Source organism: Ostrea edulis, chromosome 10 (assembly GCF_947568905.1).
Source record: "Ostrea edulis chromosome 10, xbOstEdul1.1, whole genome shotgun sequence".
NCBI classification, from domain to species: Eukaryota; Metazoa; Mollusca; class Bivalvia; order Ostreida; family Ostreidae; genus Ostrea; species Ostrea edulis.
In genome coordinates, this window is record NC_079173.1 from 37,573,096 (window position 1) to 37,594,434 (window position 21,339).

The following is a 21,339-nucleotide window of genomic DNA, read 5'->3' on the forward strand; positions in this document are numbered from 1 at the left end:
TTTTGGGTCAAAGTAGCATGTTAGTCATGGATGGGTCACCATGAATTTATTAACTATATTTTCAGTCCTGTTGACACCATCTTCATGTGTTTGTTAAACATTTTGGTTCTGATTGATTGATTGAATATTATTAACGTCCCTTTCGAGAATATTTCACTCACTTGGAGACGTCACCATTGCTGGTGAAAGACTGCAAAATTTAGGCCAATGCTCGGCGCTTACGGCCTTTGAGCTTTATCTTTATCGTGCCACACTTGTTGTGACACGGGGCCTCGGTTTTTGTGGTCTCATCCGAAGGACCGCCCAATTTAGTAACCTCTTACGACAAGCAAGGGGTACTGAGGACCTATTCTAACTCGGATCCTCACGGAATTGAAACATGTGGGTAGGGAATATACATGTACATCAAAGTCATGTCATTTGTATTTCCATATTGGTAAGGTTAATAAATTATTATCCTAAATTACATGTAATCCTTATATACTGATGTTGGTGTACAAATCATGCTCCGAGCAGGTGCCACTTTTTTCGCTTTGATTTCTTATTTGGTCTACATCTGCACCACCCAAACCTAATCCGAGTACCGTGCGAGGGAATTTATACACCGTACACAATCAAGATCGCTGTCCTTCTTAAAAGTCTATTTTTCATATTAACCATTCATCTTCCCTCCACTACACAGGTTTTCATCTGAATTTCTTCAACAACTGACTACGTGTCTTAGTTTCGTATTTGCACCCATTTATATGCTAGAAATCATGGCGACACCTACATAAAAAAGGTATCTCAACTCCTATTAGGAATTCTGAATATGAATTAAGAGTTGGGCAAACACGGAGCCCTGGACATGCCAGAGGTGGGACCAGTGATCAATCGCACAACTCCTAAAAACAGTTGGACAGACACCGACCCCTGGATATACCAAAGGTGGGACCAGGTGCCTAGGAGGAGTAAGCATCCCCTGTTGACCGGTCACACCCGCCGTGAGCCCTATTTCTATATATTTTCACACCTACATGTATAGATTATGGATGTCAGCTCTACATGTGCATCTCTGTGTTGAGATTAAGAAACGGGTGCAAGTTTAAAGCTCAAGATAAGTACAAATCTGCTAAAGGTGAAGATGAGACTAGTTCGTGGGAACGCTTGACTAAGTAACAGCATTTATTTGATACCAATAAAAAGTGATACAGATACAAGCGTATTTATTACATTTCCAATAGCAATGTTTGTGCCTTTGATATCTCTACAATTGTAATATTAGTAATTTCCTAATGAGTATGTGGCAGTTGTACACAGTGCGTGTATTAATATATATGAATACAGAACATCTCTTTTAACGACTGGGATGAAATGATACGAGAAATAAACTTCTGTGAAGCAGTTTTGAAAACATCCGAGAGTATGAACTGGAAGGCTTCACGCCCGCATACTTACTTCATTCAGTAGGTAGCGATTCATGAAGTATGCAGGTGTTTTAGAGTGAGCCTTCCCCCGGAAGCCTGGCTCTAGAGTGAGCCTTCCCCCCGGGAGCCTGGCCCTAGAGTGAGGCCCCCCCCCCGGCTCTAGAGAGAGCCTTCCCCCATAATGAGCCTTCCCCCGGAAGCCTGGCTCTAGAGTGAGCCTTCCCCTGGGGGAAGGCTCACTCTAGAACAGGAGAACCCCCAGAGAAGTACCAGACTTCCCTGTGGGAAGACCTACTCTATCACTAGTTGTAGAGTCAGACTTCCCCCCATAGCAGGACTTCCCCCTTCATTTATTCCTGGTAAACTACTATCACTTTATGGAGATACCAAGACCTTTGTCAGCAGGGTATTAAATGAGTTTGCTTAAGTCTTTCATGAAACTCAGGATAAGAAAACGGTGAATAAATAATACACATTGGAATTAATAAGTCATTTTAACTCAGAGAGAGAGAGAGAGAGAGAGAGAGAGAGAGAGAGATGAACAATGTATCATATGCTACAATATTTATTTCATATTGCATTGTATGATATTGTATGACAGGTAAGTAGGTAAGTCCCTGTCCGATAAACTAAAATTTATTTCATAGTTTGCGCAGGAGGGGATGAAAGCGGGAGTGTACCTCTAGAGCGAGACTTCAAGAGGATGCTCTAGAGTGAATCTTCCCCCTTGGGGTAAGGTTTATTCTAGAGCAAATCTGCTGGGGGGACTCACTCTAGAGCGAGACTACCGGGGGAGGCTCAATCTAGAGCCAGACTTCCGGGGGGAAAGCTCACTCTAGAGCCAGATTTCCGGGGGTGGGGGTGGGGAGTCTCTCTATGAGGGGGGGGGGGGGGGGGGTCTGGCTCTATATAACAGCGACGTGAAGCGTCGCAGTTCATACTTTCATGTATTTTCAAAATTGAGGCCTATTTCTTCATTGAATATTAGATGCATTAACGCGAGGTCGCAGCTGCAGTACATGTACTTTGAAGACACTATGCTACTTTTGGATACTAGTATACGAATTTATGTAATCATGCTTAATATTCTGGGAAAGCGTATTAATACATGCATACCAAAATTTGTAATGTTTGAAAATGTACTGCTCACGAAATTTACCAAACTGTGAACTCGTGGTACAACAGAATTATTTATTCATGGCGTTAAATCATAATACACTCAAAATGAAACTGGAATGAATTTTAGCACCTATTTTATTTTATGACTTTGATGCAGCAGTGGAGGGGGGACAGTACATTTTCGTGCAGGCTGCCACGCCCCCTGCCGTACAGAAGCACCTGTTACACCCGTCATCAGCCTGGAAAGCCTCGCCCACTTTGAATTCCTTGCCGTTATAGTTACAGATCTCTGAAATTATACATTGGTTAAAACTTTCATATATATATATATCTATCTTCTCGCTATAATCTCGCACCCCTGACGTAAGGCATAAAAACTGGTGTATATTGCACGTCTTCTTTGTTCGTTATAACCTCAAACCTTTGATAAACAGAATATAGGCAATACTTTAAAACGGATGACAGGGCTCGAAATTAGCGAGAAATACTCGCAAATTGCGAGTAAATTTAGAAAATAGCGAGTAAAAATAGTGGGCACTCGAAAATCTTAGCGAGTGGTGATCTACAAACCATGATCGTATCGTATCCGTTTTATACGGTGATGCGCTATTCGCTTTTCTTTAACTTGCACTCAGAATCATACAAACGCTTACATAAACGACCGATTTTAACAACCGTTTCTATCCGGATTTTTCTCTTATGATTTTTTGAGAAACTCGGCATCAAACAAATGCTTTAGAGGTCGAACATCGCGTTATGATGAAAAACAGAGATCTGCTACGAGTCCTGTTCACTTATAGGGGGACATTAAATTGAATTCCAAGTATGAGGTTTTTGTTATTCATTTATCTAAAAAGAAATCAGAGTCTAAAATGTTTTACAAAGTCTTCCGGTAGTCAATTTTATCAAAATGTCCTATCTACATTAATTCATTCTCGGGTTGTACTACAACTTGTAGTGATGACACGAGTGCACTGGTCACCGCGTAGATGATCGTAGATGAAACCTAAACATTGCACTATATGACTTACGTAATTGTCTTCTCCAAACGATGTCTGTTGACCCACTAAGCTCAGTAATGATGGGGAATATAATTGATTTTAAAAAAGTATGAAAAAAGAACACTGCTTCATTATTTTTATTTTAGCTTGTAGGTTTTCATTTTAGCCTGTGGATTTTTTTCCCACAGGTTAAAATTAGCCTGTGGTAGAAAAAGTTAATTTCGACCCCTGGATGAATGCAAGTCGGGTCCCCCCCCCCCCCCCCCCCCCCCCCCCCCCCCCCCCCCCCCCAAGTTCTTCCATCTATACTTTGCAGCTAAATGTGTTGATGATTGAACGTTTGAATTTATACAACCTACATCAGAGCATCATTCATGTATATACATATCTAACAATGTTTTTCTTTATGTGTTGATGATTGAACGTTTGAATTTATACAACCTACATCAGAGCATCATTCATGTATATACATATCTAATAATGTTTTTCTTTATCTTTACATTTCGTATTTATATTAAAGAGCACCTGATAGACAAGGTTCTGTTGTACAGGAGTAAGTTCCATCCTCTGCGCATGTGCACGTGTTGCACCCATCAACACTTCTAAATGTCACTCCAGCTTCATGATGGCGTCCATTATAGGTACATCCTTTAATAAGTAGGCACAATAATTAATGATAAGCATGATAATTAATCATACGCACAAAAATTAAGTGATAAGCATAGGAATTAATTGATAGGCACAACAATTAAGTGACATTAACATTAATGACTGCAAAAACGGTCACAGGTATGTGTATACATGTATTTGTTACATAACACTTCTCGTCTGTTTCAACGCCCCAGACATCGATCGGCGCACGTGAAACACCAAAAGTAACTTCACGAAAACTGAATTATCCCTGTCTTGTTTCCATTGTGTAATTCTGATGTTAGTACCACCCATGCGATAACAAGGTGGGAGGAGCTCGTTTTATCACATATGCGATAACAAAACCCTATTGATGATAACCAGATACAATACCTGAACAACAAAATAAAATCACTGTAAATATGTGACAAATATAAACAATAAATATAGAAAAATTATGCTAAATTTTATAATGCACAGTTTCTTTTTTCCGCTAGTATATATTAGTATACAATGATTATTATACATAAGAAAATTCATACAGTACCTCTTCTTTTCATACAAGCCATTTCCGTGCACGCAGTTAACCCGCCATGTGTACAGGTGCACGTGTTACAACCATCAGTGGAGGAGTAACTGGTACCAGGTTTGTGATCAGTTCCATTATAGTGACATAACAACACTGCAGAGCAATAGAAGAATACAAGGGGTTCCGATGACATGTAGTCTTAATTCGTTAAATACCGAGGAGATCAGAATGTCACACATCATAATAACGCGGAGAACATCTTACTTGGTTGGCAAAACATTTCTGTACACAGGGCCCCACCATGTGCTGAACAGTAGCACGTGTTGCACCCGTCTACCGCCCGGAAGCTCTGCCCCGCCCAGTATGTCTTCCCATTGTAATGACACCCCCCGGTCTGAGGAACAGTTGTAGTAGTAGTAAGCTCCCCTACATAGGACAGAGGGAAGGTGAAATAGAAGACTGAGTTAAGACGAGAGGTACATTAGTGATAGCGATCCCTAGGGAAGTAAACGAACGTCCCGTTAGAATCGTACTTTCATGATGTACGAATATATCATTCACTAATTCTGTATGTCCAACCACAGGGGCTAAACCCGTTTGAGCCGGACCTCTGTGATACCATTAAAACATTTGTTCGGGCCCAAACGGGCTTAGCCCCTGTACATGCATGTCCAACATTCACCGAGATGATCATCTACAAAGCGCTACCGGTTTTACAATCTATCATAACTGATTAACCTTCCAAATTTCTAAATCTGCCATCATAACAAGAGGTTCATCAATGCTGAAACTGATTAATTAAAAATCGATCCATTAATCATTTATAATATCTGATTAAATCATTCGTACATGTATGTTTTTAGACTTGATAAGTTATATTCCATCATCTTCGCTAGCCAAGGGTAACGGTGTGAGCAACATTTTCAACGATCACGTTTGTTATTAGCGGATGGAGTGAAGGAATCAATAACACGATATATGTATTTTCGAACCTAATATATATATATATATATATATATATATATATATATATATATATATATATATATATATCCAAACATTATTATTAAATACCCTCTACATATCTTTGATAAATGGCTGATTGTTATAAAAGAGTCCCATCTACTCACGTTTGCCAACAGGTGGAGGTGTGCTCGTTTGAGTATCGAAACAAAACATATCTGTACAAGCGATTCCGTGCAGAGTACACAAACAATGGTTACAACCATCCGATGCATTAAAATGACTGCCTTCGAAGTAAATTCTTCCATGATAGGCACATCTGTCTAAGTAAAGTAGAAGCTTTCTCAATACGTACATATGTACGGAACATTTCGGACAAGACATTGTCGTACAGTAGCAATTTTTGGAAGCATTCCTCAAAGTGAAAGACCCCATATTTCATATATACAAGTTTATTTGAACAAAATGAAAAAAGACCATGATTACAATTGTTGTCCTGCTCTCCAATATCGCTCATTCCCCTCGCTCATCACCTATACAGGATTAGAACTGACGCGGTAGCTCAGTGGTAGAGCGTTCGATTCGTAACCTGGTGGTCATGAGTTCGAGTTCTGCTCGTGCCATGGCCGCGTCAAACCTAAGACGTAAACATGGGTTGTGATTACCCCTTCGTCAAAACGCTTGTCACTTTAGAAGTGAGAATCACGGGTTCTGAGGATATGACCTTAGAAACTGTGGTCCCGTGTTGCGGCAGGCGTACCCTCACTACTACCGTCCTGAGCGCTGAGCATAAGTCAAAATTTGCGGTACTTCACATACAGCTGGTGATGTTTCAACATGAGTGAAAATTCTCAACGGGAAGTAAAACATACGATTGCCCAATGAACAATTTACATTCAAGTGTATCCAATGAACAATTTACATTCAAGTGTACCCAATGAACAATTTACATTCAAGTGTACCCAATGAACAATTTACATTCAAGTGTTCCCAATGAACAATTTACATACAAGTGTACCCAATGAACAATTTACATTCAAGTGTACCCAATGAACAATTTACACTCAAGTGTACCCAATGAACAATTTACACTCAAGTGTACCCAATGAACAATTTACATACAAGTGTTCCCAATGAACAATTTACACTCAAGTGTACCCAATGAACAATTTAAGCACATTGATTGTCCACGGGTTTGCTTTACGTCCCGTCACGAGTTTTTCACTCAAACTGTATTTGAAATTGCAGATATTGGGCATCCTTGCCGAATTCCTCTACTCATTTGACATGTTCTTGAGATCCATCTGGTTATTTTTTATCCGAAAGTTTGGACTTTTTTTAATGATTTGCCAAAGATAAAATGTTCAAGGGTATTGAAGAGAAAGTCCCATTCTACCGAATCGAAAGATTTTTACGAAATCTAAAAATAAGAGTAAACCTTTTTGATTGTTATTTTCGCAAGAGTAAAAATGTCCCATGGATCTTGATATACGTCGCGTTTTCGTTGACTATGTAATTATCGATGATATTTTAAGATTATTGGTCTATCTATTGTTAAAAAGAGATCTCCTTCCTTTTTGATTTATTTAGAATCATTATGGCATTACAAGAAGGTTGTGCTAGTATCTCATCGCGATATGTGTGTGCATTTCTTTAACATGCCATAAAAAAAATTGAGATAGCTATTTCACCAAAACCTTTCATAGGTCCGACGACTCCACGAATACTGTTGATATTTTTGGAGCCGCTATAAAACATGTCGGTATAACGGCATATTCTTGGGATGAATGGTGAAGTGATCAATCTCATAACTCCTATAAGCAAAATAGAAAGTTGAGCAAACACGGACCTCAGGATATACCAGAGTAGAGATCAGGTGACCAGGAGGAGTAAGCATCCCCTGTCGACCGTTTTGGCTTCTTTGATCTCGGTCATCATGGAAATCTGCTTTGATGTAAAACTAGGCGATGGACTGTCCCTTTGTTTTGCTCCTTTGCAGCAGATTTAGCCGAGTGGGTTGCTGTTGCTCGTGGTGTGTCTCTAGCCGCTTCTCATCGCTTTTACATTTGTGGTTTGTTGATATCGCACGAATAGAAATTGGAAAGGAAACATGACTCTCCGGGGAATAGAATAACATTAACAGTATACAATTATTTCATGCCTACTCGGAAAACAGTCAAATTTATTACCTAATCTACTATATAAATTGATATAACATATGTTTTTCTGTTTTCAACAGGCATGTGCACAAAATGAGCAGGGGTGAATAAGTTCATCACGTGACCTACTGTTACCTGATCGCGTGACGAATGTTTCATGGTCACATGAGAACAATTGCTCGATTGGCAGATTAGGTACATTGTAATAGAAAAAAATATTTTATGCCTACTTGAAAAATAGTTAAAACTATTGCCTCTAGCAACAGTTTCCTGGGTCTTCGCCACTACCTCGGGACAATATTTTGACTGTTTCCCAGTAGGCATGAAATAATTGTATACTATTGTCCGAGGTAATGGCAAAGATCCGGCAAACTGTTGTCAGAGACAATGTCAAAATTCGCATATCTTGGAAACACACTTCTGATCACCTCAGTGACACGTGACTGATTTTGTAGTTATATAACATACATTACTAATAATTTTGTGTTACTGAACGACTGCGCTTCCCCATTTCAGAACTAATGCTGAAATTGCTCATTTTCTTCAGCTCAATTATCAAGTCATATACATAGAATGCAAGCATTAGCATGAGGTATGGATTGACTGCTTTCTTTTCACTGATAGTACTTACGTATCAAATGTTATAGCAAATGTGCTTCTATTAAACTCTTTCAAATTATATTCCCTTTTCGTGCCTTCTTTAAAATGATCAATTACATTCCGTTAAGACTTCAGAACAATACTCTACGTTTGTATATATATTTCACCAAAAAAGTAACGAAATACTGTATGATACAATTTCGTGAAACCAGAAAGTAAAACTAAACAAAGAATTTTAATCTTACGTGGAAATGTACAGTCTCCCTTCGTGCACTCCATCCCCGTGGCTGTGCACGTGCACAAATTGCATCCGTCGTCTGCAATCCTGGTGTCTCCAATGGAGTACGAGACTCCGTCGAAATTACACACCGCTATTAAAATATTGGAATCAATGAATTCGTTTTCAATCAAACGAAATCCTTTTGTTGTTTATAGAACAACAAGTATGACAGAAAACATAAAAGATACAAAAGATTTCAATGTACCACTGAAAAGGTGTTCGACATTGCCGTGCGATCCGTTACCATAGAGACGATTGACCATTCGTAGCAGATCGCGGAAGTTTTCTGGAATTTCAGGATTTGATACGGGGTGATGCGAGTCCCCTAAGATGTTCTTAAACGATTTGATGCGGTAAGGTCACGAAAGATAATTTAGGTGACACGATGGGAACACCGTTCAGATACGAGCACATACGTTCTGATAAGATTGTCCCGATCAAGTTCACGATTGGACTTCGATCTCATACGATCATCATGATCCGAGCCCCCTATTTGGGACGATCGTGTACATGCAGATACGTTCGTATACGTTGCTCACGAACCGATGCGCTATGTTGCGATAGGATGCGATTGTGATCGCGATGTCTTTCATGATCAGGATTGAAGATGGTCACTGTTTGAGCTACGATTGAACTCCGATGGGTATATATACAGCCCGACTGACCATTCACGTCATTATCTTCTAAACATCTAGAAAGTGAACAATACAACCCAGATCCACTGAGAATGGCGGATATTGAGGTTAATGACGTGGCATTTGCAGCATTACTGTAAGCTTATATTATAACTACCGCGGCAGATCATGGGACATCAAAACACATCGCAGCAAACCACGGTGTTCATCTTATAAAAGACTAATAGGGATCATCACGGTTTGGGAGCACGATTAGATGCGATATGTTGCGTTTTGTCACGATGCAATACGATCTGATGCGATCGTAACGACTGAAAATTATTCGTGTTGATCGTAGAAAATGTTTTGACTGTTATGCTATCTTCCCACTATCGCGATTCGCGGCACGGTTGAAATAGTGGTCTTAATTGTGGAATAATCGTGGGTATCCTATCAAATCTTACCTAATATTGGCGTCAGTCGTGACGTCACAATCGTGGTTATCCTATCAAATCTTACCTAATATTGGCGGCAGTCGTGACAATTGTGTTTATCGTAAAAACATTTTGATGTGATTTTTTTTACGATCAACACGATTAATTTTCAGTCGTTAAAATAGCGCATCGGTTCGTGATTAATGTATCGTAACGTATACGAACGTATCTGCACGTACATGATCGTCCCAAATCGTGGACCCAGATCGTGATCATCGTATGCGATCGAGGTCCAATCGTGAATTTGATCGGGACAATCTTATTATAACGCATGTGATCGTATCTGAACGTGTGTTCATATCGGGACACATCGTGTCACCTGAAATTTATCTAGGAGGAGTAAGCATCATGTCGACCATTCACACCCGCCATGAGCCCTATAACTTGATCAGGTAAACGGAGTTATTCGTAGTCAAAATCAGTGTGTTAACAACAGCCTAATAATCGGTATGACACAAGTCAGGCAGCATTTGGCCCAATGATAGATTGTACTGAGATTCACTTAAAAAATTATTATTCCCGCGGGGATCCGGGTGGGAATAGGTCCTCAGTACTGCCCCTTGCTTGTCGGTAGAAACGACTGAATCCTTCGGATGAGACTGCAAAAAACGAGGCCCTTTGTTACACAGGTGTGGCACGTAAGCGCCGAGCATGGGCCTAAAGTTTACAGCCCTTCAACGGCAATGGTGACGTCTCCATATGTGTGAAAAAAATATCGTGAGGGATGTGAAACAATATACAATCAATCAAAAAGTACTATTCCAATTCAATGCTTTCACAGTAGTCCGCGCTGAATCGTACCTGGCCTTTTTTTATCTGTGATGTTAAGTGCTTTGACTGTAACAGATGATAGTCACGAACGCTGTATATTTTACATCTTGCCGATTCAACGAATTTGTGTTGTTTGGGGGAAAATGACCCGAAAAACATACATGTATCAAACAAATTAATGAATTTACTTTTGAGTTAGTTTCGAATCTGCATTATTTGTATCATATATTACAAAATTGAAGTAGGAGGCAACTTGTCAAGAGGTATAAAAATATAGACAATATTTTAAATAAGATAGAGATTGTAAATGAAAACTTATAGTTTTTCCATTGAAAAACCCTCCCTACACTAAGTATAACCACCTCCAGTGCCTTTTCAAATTTTGAATTGACATAAGAAATTCAATTGGATGTAAAAAGTGATAAAATGTTAATATATAATTTAATACATATCTACGAATTTCCATTCTATGTCCTTGTTATCATATCTCTGTTGTCACACTGGTAAAGTTATCATAAATTAAAACAGAAAAATATCAAAGTTAGTCAGTTAAAAAATACTAATAATCATCTGAAATTTGATATATGGTGTATGAATAGAAGAAAATATTTACCATCAGCCCCCAAAACAAGACTCAAAACAAAGCAGCCTAGAACAATGGATATCGCCATATTTTCTCAGTCTTCAGAGAACGTGTTGTAGATAATCCAAAGTTCTGTCCTATCGGGCTGTCACGTGACATCACGTGTATAGATTTCAATGACCCACTTCTCAATGTCAAAGTTATGCTGTCGATCTGGGAAGACATGAAATGTCTCCAAGAACTTGGAGATCAGGTTCTAATTTAGATGAAGAAAAGGAATGAAGTATTATTAAAAGACTTCACGTTACTTTACAAAACCCCTTTCCACTGATATCCAAGTAAAACAATCATTATCAAAATACAAGGACATTGTGAGCTTTGCATTGTTTCCCTCCTACTGTTTACATGTAGCTTGTAGCATCAACATCAAGACTTATTCATATCAAATTTTCACTTGCAGTGCAGAATTTGTCATGAGGAAATAATTGCATTTCCAAAGTTGTTGCCGTCTTTAATATCTTTACAAATTGTAATGATAGCCCATTTCTTCTTGAATGCTAGTGTCATTGTTTGTAAAGTTTCATGCAATGGATAGAGGAAGTGGTGCCCACGACACAATGTCCTTGTTCTCTGTTAACTACCACTATTGAGTAACAGGTCGTAGACTGTAGATAAGTGATAACTGTAGAGTTAGGTTTGGTATAAACATGTAGCATGTGTCATCACTAAGTACCCATGACCGATCAGATTCTATCAGTTACACAGAGTTCCAAATTTCGTTCGTAAACTTTGGAAAGTAAACTGGTGTGCTCTTCTTCTGTAGATGGTTTACAAGTTCACTAGGTCGTCCTGATACGAGGCAGCATTTTTGGTATTTATTGCCATAGAGTGATAATGTCTATTGGAATGGGTGCCCGTGATACTGGTGGCACATTCAAATTATGGATATCACCTCTTTGAAATGTGTGATATCACTTACTCAGATATGTGATTGACTTATTCGTGATATCAACATATCAACTATCGGAGATAAATAGATGATGTCACCTATGGAATTGACCTATTTCAAATCAGGATCAATTAAGGATAACAAAAGAAAAGAACAATTTTCCGGGGGGGGGGGGGGGTTAATTTTTGGGAATATTGGGTGAAGTTTATCCTCTCCTAGCAAAATGGAAACCAAATCAGAACGTGCTAGATGCAAGCAACATGTGGTCTAGGGATTGTAATTTTGATATTAGGAAGGATCTCTGTACGGGTCAAAATCATTTTGTTCCTATCGTACCTTAATCACAAACAGTAAATACATTCAAAACAGAAACCAAACAAAGAATTAGAGAATTAGCAGCAGATGATATATAATATCTTCCTTTTTAAAACCAAACACGGTTGCTGTTGTAACTTGTAATGTTTGTGACGCCGATTCAAAGATACAGAAATAAGAAAAACCAACAGAACATGTACACCAACCATTGTTTTGTTTATGAGTGGGCACCGAAATGAGGCTTCTGTACGACGTTACAACAGCTGCCACAGCTTTAGGAATTCACTGATAAAACTCGAAAAACCCTCTGTAACACTCACTTATCCACCCGGAAGCCGTGACAACCCTCAAGACAATCCATGATCATGCATGTGTCCCACGCTTGCTGTTAGTACCGACATCGAACCTTGCACTTAATTCCAGTTCCACTCAACAAAAATTCCAGCAATTTTCTCTCAACATGACTTATCTCTAACTCATCCTTTTAAAACTGCATTCTTCAGTCTACAAGAACCCGTTTGCTCAACAGTAAACAACGGTTCGTGGAGTTTTTCAAATTGTGTATTCACAAATTTCTACGCCCATCTCGAAATGACAGAAAGTAGTCCAAGAGAGAATCGTTAGTTCAACTCAAATCTTATCATGTTTCATTATATAAACTCAATGTATTAAAATATTAAATGGTAAGGAAAAAATTCATTATTTTTTTCGTTAGATGAAGGTATACCATGAAAAAAAAAAGACGGAAAACTTTTGCATCAACCGCTACGCGCAATGATGCAGTTTTCCGTCTTTTTATTTTTCGTGGTATGACTCCATCCAATGAAAAAAATAATAAATTTATTCCTTATGTAAAATAGAAAAAATAAATAAATTCAAAGATAGCGGCGACAATACAAGTGACGGAGATGACGATCTTAAAACAATAGCATTGTGATGGAGTGTGCTGTAGCGGTAATACCTCTTATCAACTTGAGACAATCTATTACGTAGTTCTTACCTGTAAATAATAGAAGAGTGCTTCCAGATCAGTGCAAGGTACAGGGTTCAGTGACTACCATTGGTTAACCCTATGCCGTCAGCGTAATAAACTGTTTTGTTTTTATTGCAGAAGAGGAGACGAAAAGATTACTCATCTAAGCAGAAATGCAGAATCAGCGTTTGCAAAAGATGGTTTCCATAACTGGAATCAAATGCTTTAAAGAACACGATTAATTGATTGATTGTATATTGTTTAATGTCCCCCTCAAGAATATTTCACTCATATGAAGATGTCACCACTGTCGGTGAAAGGCTGAAAAATTTAAGCCTATGCTCGGCACTTATGGCCTTTGAGCAGGAAGGGATCTTTATCGTGCCACACCTGCTGCGACAAGGGGCCTCGAATTTTGCGGTCTCATCCGAAGGACCGCCACATTTAGTCGCCTCTTACGTCAAGCAAGGGGTACTGAAAACCTATTCTTACCCGGATCTCCGCGGTAATCTTGTTTTGGAGGTACTGAAACTCATTGGTCTATATCCAAAGAGGTCGCATTTTCTCTCTCCAGAAGTTTCTACAAGATTCTGCCACATCTCCTAATTTAAGACCGATACACTCTACTCGATGGACTGTGCGCACGAGTATATTTATGCCGTGTTGAAAACTTAAATTCTTTAAGAAACAATGGACGGAATACATGTCTCGGAACAGTTTAGTACATGTATATCATTGCAAGGCAAGAACACATCCCTTCAAAATACTTACGTCATAGCAAACAAAACCTCTCGATACTTTGAGCGTCCAAGAAAGGAAGATTTGTTTCACATATTGTATACCACAATTTGTGAAGAGGCAAAGAATCTAACAGAAAAACCAAAGATTCCAAGATAGCGAGAGTTACATGTATCTAGAAGATTGGATGAAGGATCTGTCTGCTCCTCACAGATTTGAGACACCCAAGGCATACTACCGACAACAATAAACTAAAGCATTGGAACTTGCTGAAGGTGGACTAGAAGCAAGGTTTCAACAGAGTAACATGGACAGAGAAAACTAGAGGCGCACCTTCTCCAAGTTGCAAATGGTTTACCGAGTTACCATCTCTGCCAGGATATATCCACCCGTGCAAGGCTTGATTTGCCTACACCGACCACAAAGTATACGTACATGTGTACATTCACATACTGTAAGGAAAACCATTCTAAATTTATTTATCTAAAGCTTTTAAAATGATTTACTACTGTACGATATGTTTATTGTAATTTTGAGCACTGCGTGGTGTTCCAAAACGTGATTTCATTTCTTCTTGATGTCCTATAAATTAGTATCAGAGATGTACGTGTTACCTGTCGAAGCTACCCGCACAGGTAAATCGAAGACACTGATGTGAAGTGAAGTGTAGCAAAGCTCGTCCCCTTATATACCATGCGAACTCTGATACATATATCAATAGAACATCCAACTAATATGGCGGATAAGCAGAGAAATATGGCGGACACATAGAATTCTACTATATTCATTAATTCATGTCAGCTTTAATACGTTAAAATAGGTAGTGATTGCTCCTTTGCCAAACGCTCGACGGTAGAAGTGAGAATCACGGGTCTTTGGGATATGAACGGTCCCGTGTCGCGGCAGGCGTTGGGACGATAAGGAACCTTTTGTAGCACTTCACCTACAGATGGTGACATCTCAATATGAGTGAAAAATTCTCGACGGAACATTAAACAATCAATCATTTTCCATCTGGTAAATTATACATCTGTCCACCCTCTACTTCACTCAATTTTAACAAGTCGCACACCAGCATTCATTGAGGATTTTATTTTCTACATGTCACACACTAAGATATCTCAAAGGTACATGTACATTGTATACAGAAGACAGTGTTTCCTTTTTACCCTGAATGTGTAGTTAACATATACTAACAATAAATTTCATTTTCTTTGTCAAACACTGATCAAGTTTAAATTTCAATAACATTTAAGGAGGGATAACATTCTCAGATTTTTTCAAACAGAGGTATGCTATACATGCTCATCATTTTAAAAGTCTCGTTAGTGCTGGGATAAAATCATTCTAAATAATTCTAAACCAAAATTGCATGTTTTTGCTACATGAGACAGTCACTACACAAGACAAAATTGTGAATTTCCATCACCACAACATAATTACATATATCCTATGGTTTTCATTCATCACAGCTTTGATAGGAGTGTTATGCATCCTTAAGTACCAGGCTTTGTACGATTCAGACAAGAAGGAAAAGCAAAGATTTCTCTCTGAGTCTCGGATGACTTACACTGAGGACCTGAGTGACACACAAACACAGCTCTTACAGATATTTGCCATGCCTACTATTATTCACAACTCTAGGGGAAAATGTTCCAGCTTCCATTGATTTTTACTACAAAATATCTTATTCTTCAAGTCTCTCTCTATTTGAGAATTTGCACATAACTTAGCTTTGACAGTGTTTATAGTACACAGATGGGTGTCAGGCTGGGGAGTTGTTTTTTTTTTTTTTTGGTGACCATAACAATACTACCCTATCATTTCCAGACTTGTTTGAATCTTTCAAATACCTGTATAAAACCTATAACAAAAACTATTGAACAGTCACTATTATTTTCTGTCTAGAGCATTATACCTTTAGTATGTTTATTACACAACTTTCTTTTGGCATCTACATGTAAGAAATTATAGGTTACACAAATGTTTGCTTGGAGTCTAATTCTAAAGGAATTCCAAGCCTCCTTCTGGTTTCGGGTGAGAGGTCAGAGTACAGTTGATCACCACCAGGTGGCTCTGGTTGTCCTTCAGAGGAAACATCATCTTCCTTTGTCTGACCTTTGGCTAATGATTGTCCATCGGACACTTTGACCCCTGATTCCATAACTTCAGTTTCTCCATGATCACACTTAACTATACTAGGTCTCTGGAGTTCAGCCCTTTCTTGAGCCAAGGAAGACAACTCCTCCTCTACAACTGGGACAGAGAGTTCAGGCCCCAAAAGGGATACTTCCTGCTCCACTAACGGTGCCCTCCTTTCACTAGTGGGAGATGTTGTTTGGCGTAGTTCAGAAATGGGAAGACTTGGTTTTCTCCCCTCTTCGTGGATGGCAGTGGCTCCATCACGGTCTATTGACAAATCGACAGAAGTCGACGCTGTAGAGGATGTCATATGACCGGAAATACCAGAGAGATTTTCCTCCACGTGTCGTTCCCATGGTGAATCATCAGCTGTCTCTAGCTGTCAAACAAAAATAATGAAAATCAACCAAAATTATGACATTTCAAATGTCATTTGAATAAAATGATACAGATTTCATGAGAGGTGATGAATTCCTAAATATATGCAAAGAATTTATCATCGCTTAATTTCACAAGAGGTATCACTCATGAAACAAAATTACTCACTTTTATTTTTCTATTGCCAAAATACATACAAGAACTCTTAATTAACAAATGACACACAAATTCATGTTAACGCGATTTGACATAAACCAGTCATTTCGTCACATTAAGTACTCTCATAAAATAAGGAATCTACAGCACAAAGGTATAAGCTTTATTTACCCGAGGCAAATCATATCACCCTCTTGTAAAACAACATCTGTGCCAAGTAAAAACGTTCAATATCTTTAGATTAACAAGTTATGACCCACACAAAATTGAAACTTTTTTTATCTGTGACCTTGATTTTGGCCAAATGATATTGGTCCAGGGTCGCAACACTAAATCTGATCAAAAGTAACCTCAGGGTCACAACTCTAGATCTGATCACTAGTAACCTCAGGGTCGCAACCCTAGATCTGATCATGAGTAACCTCAAGTTTGTGTAAATGAGAGGCTTCTAATGGCTCACCATTGCAAAGTTATGGCCCTCATGAAGATTTCTCTTTTTTTTCAATGTGCTGGTCCATGACATGAAGATCATAATACACCATTTGGTCATAACCAACCTTTGTGCCAAATTTGTTTTTATAAAGTCTCTCCCTCACAAAGAGAAAATAGACAGATAGGCAAAGATTACTATACCTCCCCCCCTTCAACTTAGTTTGCAGGGATCTTAATAAACAGACCTTCTGCTAACTTCTAGTCACGTATTAATGAAACAGGATAGATAGGCATGCTACCTAGCTTCCTCTATCCGTATGTCTGTCTGTTAATCTCTGTCACAGGTAATTCATTCTTCTGAGAGATGTAGCTCATAATATAGTACATGAATTTTTGTTTTCTACCATTCCTTTCCCATTTAGATTAATAAAACTAGCTTTCATTGAAAATTTTTTTCTTTCACTTTGTCATGACTGCATGACCTAAATATATAGTTAAAACTGCCATAGTGACCACCTGTATCAAGCGACTCATTGTTGTATGTGACATATCCCCCCCTCCCTTTCACATCAAGTGTTGCCCTATCTATGGTACCAATATTAAACTTTTTTCAATATCAAGACATTTTAAACACAGTTTAAATCAGCATACCAGTCTGTCCTGCTGGTGGAAAACTGCACTGTGGGTAAATTTCTCCTCCGACTCAGATGGGCTGTTGACGTGACTGTAGTCTGGAGGTGGGTGGTCTGGCAGGGGGGTAGTGGCCCCGTCCCCATCCCCACGGTCCCCTGTCTGAGACTGCAGTATATGGAGGATCATCGATATGTCAGAATTCATCTTCTCCTCCAGTCGAGATAGCTGTCTGTGAAAACAATCGAGCATACTCATGAAAATGTTTTTCAACATTGTGAAATGAAAATGGCTCTTTATGATCAGATGATGTTGAGGGAGACCCTGTGGTCATAACTAAAACAAACTTGAACTTACGCTACATGGGGACTTTTGCATATCAATTGAACATAGTTTATTTACCCTTGAGATTCTTCGGAAAATGATTGTTACTATGCAAGATTTAAAAACCTTACTGTGACCCTTCCAATCCCCAGGAGACAACCCTTACTGTGACCCTGCCAATCCCCAGGAGACAACCCTTACTGTGACCCTGCCAATCCCCAGGAGACAACCCTTACTGTGACCCTGCCAATCCCCAGGAGACAACCCTTACTGTGACCCTGCCAATCCCCAGGAGAAAACCCTTACTGTGGCCCTGCCAATCCCCAGGAGACAACCCTTACTTTGACCCTGCCAATCCCCAGGAGACACTGTAGGAGCCAATTTGCAGAATCTAGATCACACACAGTGCTTTTGGATTTAAATTTGACTTACTGACTTTTGTGCTTATTGAGAATAAGAATTTTAAAAACTTTACCAAACCATTCCTATTAAGAGAACCCATTATGGCATTTGGGATCGTGACTTGAATGTTTATTATATAACAAAGCTTCTAAGCCAGTTATTGCTTTTCTTGTCCAGTGGTTTTCCCATAGTCTGTAGGTTTTTAAGATATGCCACCCAATTTTTACCATTGCATGATGATCTCCCTTTGGAAGGGGGAAGTGATCCTTTATTTTCCCAAACTTGAATCCCCTTCACACAATGATGGTTTGTACCAAGTTTGGTTGAATTTGGTTTTATGGCTCTTGAGATTGTGAAACTTTTTAGAGGGATGGATGAGACAGAAAGTTTAAGAAAATCTTCAGCTCAGGTGAGCCGATTGCCAGGTAGAGATACATTATTGAAGCTAGATAAACACCATCCCCTGGTAATAAAAATTCGGCTAAGGTGGGCTAAAAAAATCTGAAAGACATTAGTAAGGCCAGTTTAGGTTATGACCTTACCATGATATATTTTCCTATGGCAAATTTACATACAGCTGCTCTGGAGATGTTGAAAAATATGAACAGTTTGTGTTATACATACGTACAGCTATGACTGTCAGTAACTGTGAGATCAACCGTTTCACTAAGGTGACGATATGACAACCAAACCCCACCCACCCACCCACCCACCCACCCCCGGGCACTTGGTGTAAAGTGATTTACAATCTACCCTTACAATGATATTATGTTCTTTACTCCTAATCATTTGCAATATTCTTCTGACACTTTTTTCCTCATACTCCCCCAGTTCCTGAGAGTAACTTTTTATTTTTCACTTACTCCCCCAATTCTTGTTCTCAGGAGTTAGTCCCCCTCCTGTCCTACCTGGCTAGATCCTCCAATCTTTTCTCCATTTCCTGTGAGTGCTGTGAATGTTCATAGTGGATGAAAGACGATCGTGGAATGAGGGTCCTCGGATCCCCTGGGTGAGGGACCTCATCAGACAGGGGGGAGGGGCTGGAGATGGGAATAGTCATGGACGATGTGGACTTTGGCACACTGGAAGTGGATTGTCTTTTTGGCTTCAATTAGAAATGGACAGAGTTGTACTCCATGTTTTCATGACAGCATTATTACTTAAATCCAACAGTATTTGTAGATTATCATTCTGAGGACAATTTTGTAGTTCAATCTGCTGATACACGTACATTTGTATAAATCTCTAAAAGATTCCTGCAAGCGTAAATGTGAGCGGATCTTAGCTGTGATTTTCATCAGACTGGGATCATCATTTGACTGCTTGTATTCGTATTGTTATGTTCTTACTCTGTGACTGGTAGTGCTCAGAATTTAAAAGTCGACACTTACAATGCAGACATACACAAATAAAGTCAATACAATTATTTGCAAGTAAGAGGTATTCTGAAACTCATTGATCTCTTGAATGCAATCTACATGCATGTACGAAATGGTTTATATATTTCAGATGAATGTTTGTAAACTTCACATATTTTTACTTTTAAGGATGGACTCTTGTCATTATTCAGACAGATTCTTTGATTCATGAAATGCATAGGACATGGAGCCTCATTAAATTACTTCTTCTTACTTTCAATAGTTACATTTCATACCAAGACCAAGTCTGCATGGGGACATGAATTACAAGCAACTAAATTTTTAGTGGAATCAATGGCGAAGTAAAATATCACATTATTCCCTCATTTAAAAAATTTAAGTACTCCAGGAGAACTAATCAAAACAAAAAAATTAAGGTCTTCAAAACAATGAAAGAAGTTGTCACGGACAATGGAAACAGAGCATGGTAAATTTGAATCTGTTTTCAACTTGCTACTCCTCTTGGGACTCATATAGTGCCTAATGTGCTAATCATAATAATAATGGCCATTTCATAATGCTCGTTAATTTCAAAGCTGTAGTTTATCTTACTGGCATTTATAAATACACAAACTAACACAGGAGAACTGGAAATACCTGTCACAAGTTTAGGTAAGGTGTTTTTTTTTAATCTACGAGTCGTAGAACTAACATAATTTATTAAGTACCACAGGGATTTTTATAGGCTCTGTAGAGGGCCGAAATTCGGCCCCATTCCCATTGCTGAAAAGCAGATGTTTATCCCAAAATGATGCCTAAAAATTCCCAAATGATGGATGGTTCAATGAGAATATCCTATGAGGGGCCATCCAACCTCAGTGACAATCTGTTGCAAAAAATTTGTGACAGTTTTTTCTCTGCTAAAGACCGGAATTTAAAGCTTGTTTAAGCCAGCCACATCGACAATAGAATATCATATGGTTAACTTTTTGCTTGTTTTTCTTATTTATTTGTATAAAACAAATTTCCCAATTTCAATCAAATATCGCTATTTTCCCTAAACTTGAAGGCCCTGGCCCCTGGATTCAAGGGGTAAAAAAATCCCTGTAGCAACGAAATCACTTACACACATGAGCGTAAATGTGCATTCAATTTGGAATAGATAGTCATTAAACTGTCGGATACACAATATTCTGTATATGGTTGGGACATCCATACCATGCTACCTATGGCCTACCTGAACTTTGTGATCCTCTAGAAGAGGGGTCATGTCGGGGTCACTGGATTTTCCCGCGTCGCAGCGACCTGTCACTGCGCTGACCAGGTTATTGACATTAGCAAATGCTCCTGTAACACGCACAAAATATTCATCATTAAAATCACACGATTCCCA

General features: G+C 38.9%; 2 protein-coding genes across 15 annotated transcripts in view; both read right to left on the minus strand.

The window, feature by feature from the left end:
• Positions 1-2,642: 2,642 nt before the first annotated feature.
• LOC125665986 (kielin/chordin-like protein) lies at positions 2,643-11,312 on the minus strand. Of its 2 annotated transcripts, XM_048899034.2 has the most exons (7): positions 11,180-11,312; positions 8,653-8,778; positions 5,816-5,971; positions 4,950-5,111; positions 4,704-4,838; positions 4,052-4,174; positions 2,643-2,814 (listed from the first exon to the last, which is right to left on the minus strand). In XM_048899034.2, exons 1-7 carry the CDS (start codon positions 11,235-11,237, stop codon positions 2,666-2,668), a joined length of 909 nt encoding a protein of 302 aa, XP_048754991.2. In that variant the 5' UTR covers positions 11,238-11,312; the 3' UTR covers positions 2,643-2,665. The 2 variants fall into 2 exon arrangements, with proteins under 2 accessions (XP_048754991.2, XP_048754992.2); XM_048899035.2 differs by lacking the exon at positions 5,816-5,971.
• A 3,888-nt stretch (positions 11,313-15,200) lies between these two features.
• The window catches only part of LOC125665981 (potassium voltage-gated channel subfamily H member 6-like), an 88,288-nt gene continuing 82,149 nt past the window's right edge, over positions 15,201-21,339 (minus strand). For 12 of the 13 annotated variants that reach the window (XM_056151238.1, XM_056151229.1, XM_056151227.1 and 9 more), the window contains 4 exons: positions 21,184-21,293; positions 19,497-19,693; positions 17,884-18,094; positions 15,201-16,645 (listed from right to left, as the gene is read on the minus strand). In XM_056151238.1, the coding sequence (XP_056007213.1) occupies positions 16,100-16,645; positions 17,884-18,094; positions 19,497-19,693; positions 21,184-21,293 (1,064 nt within the window). In that variant the 3' untranslated portion in view covers positions 15,201-16,099. Of the gene's footprint in view, positions 16,646-17,883; positions 18,095-19,451; positions 19,694-21,183; positions 21,294-21,339 lie in introns of those variants that run through there. The other variant, XM_056151239.1, reaches the window with a different exon arrangement.

What these genes read in the sequence shown, in the direction of transcription:
- LOC125665986 (XM_048899034.2), bottom strand. Translation starts at nt 11,237, where the DNA reads ATGGCGATATCCATTGTTCTAGGCTGCTTTGTTTTGAGTCTTGTTTTG. An exon ending in TCTTGTTTTGGGGGCTGATG is followed by an intron (nt 8,779 to 11,179) that starts GTAAATATTTTC and finishes ATATTTTAATAG; the next exon opens with CGGTGTGTAATTTCGACGGA. An exon ending in AACAGAACCTTGTCTATCAG is followed by an intron (nt 2,815 to 4,051) that starts GTGCTCTTTAAT and finishes GTATAATTTCAG; the next exon opens with AGATCTGTAACTATAACGGC.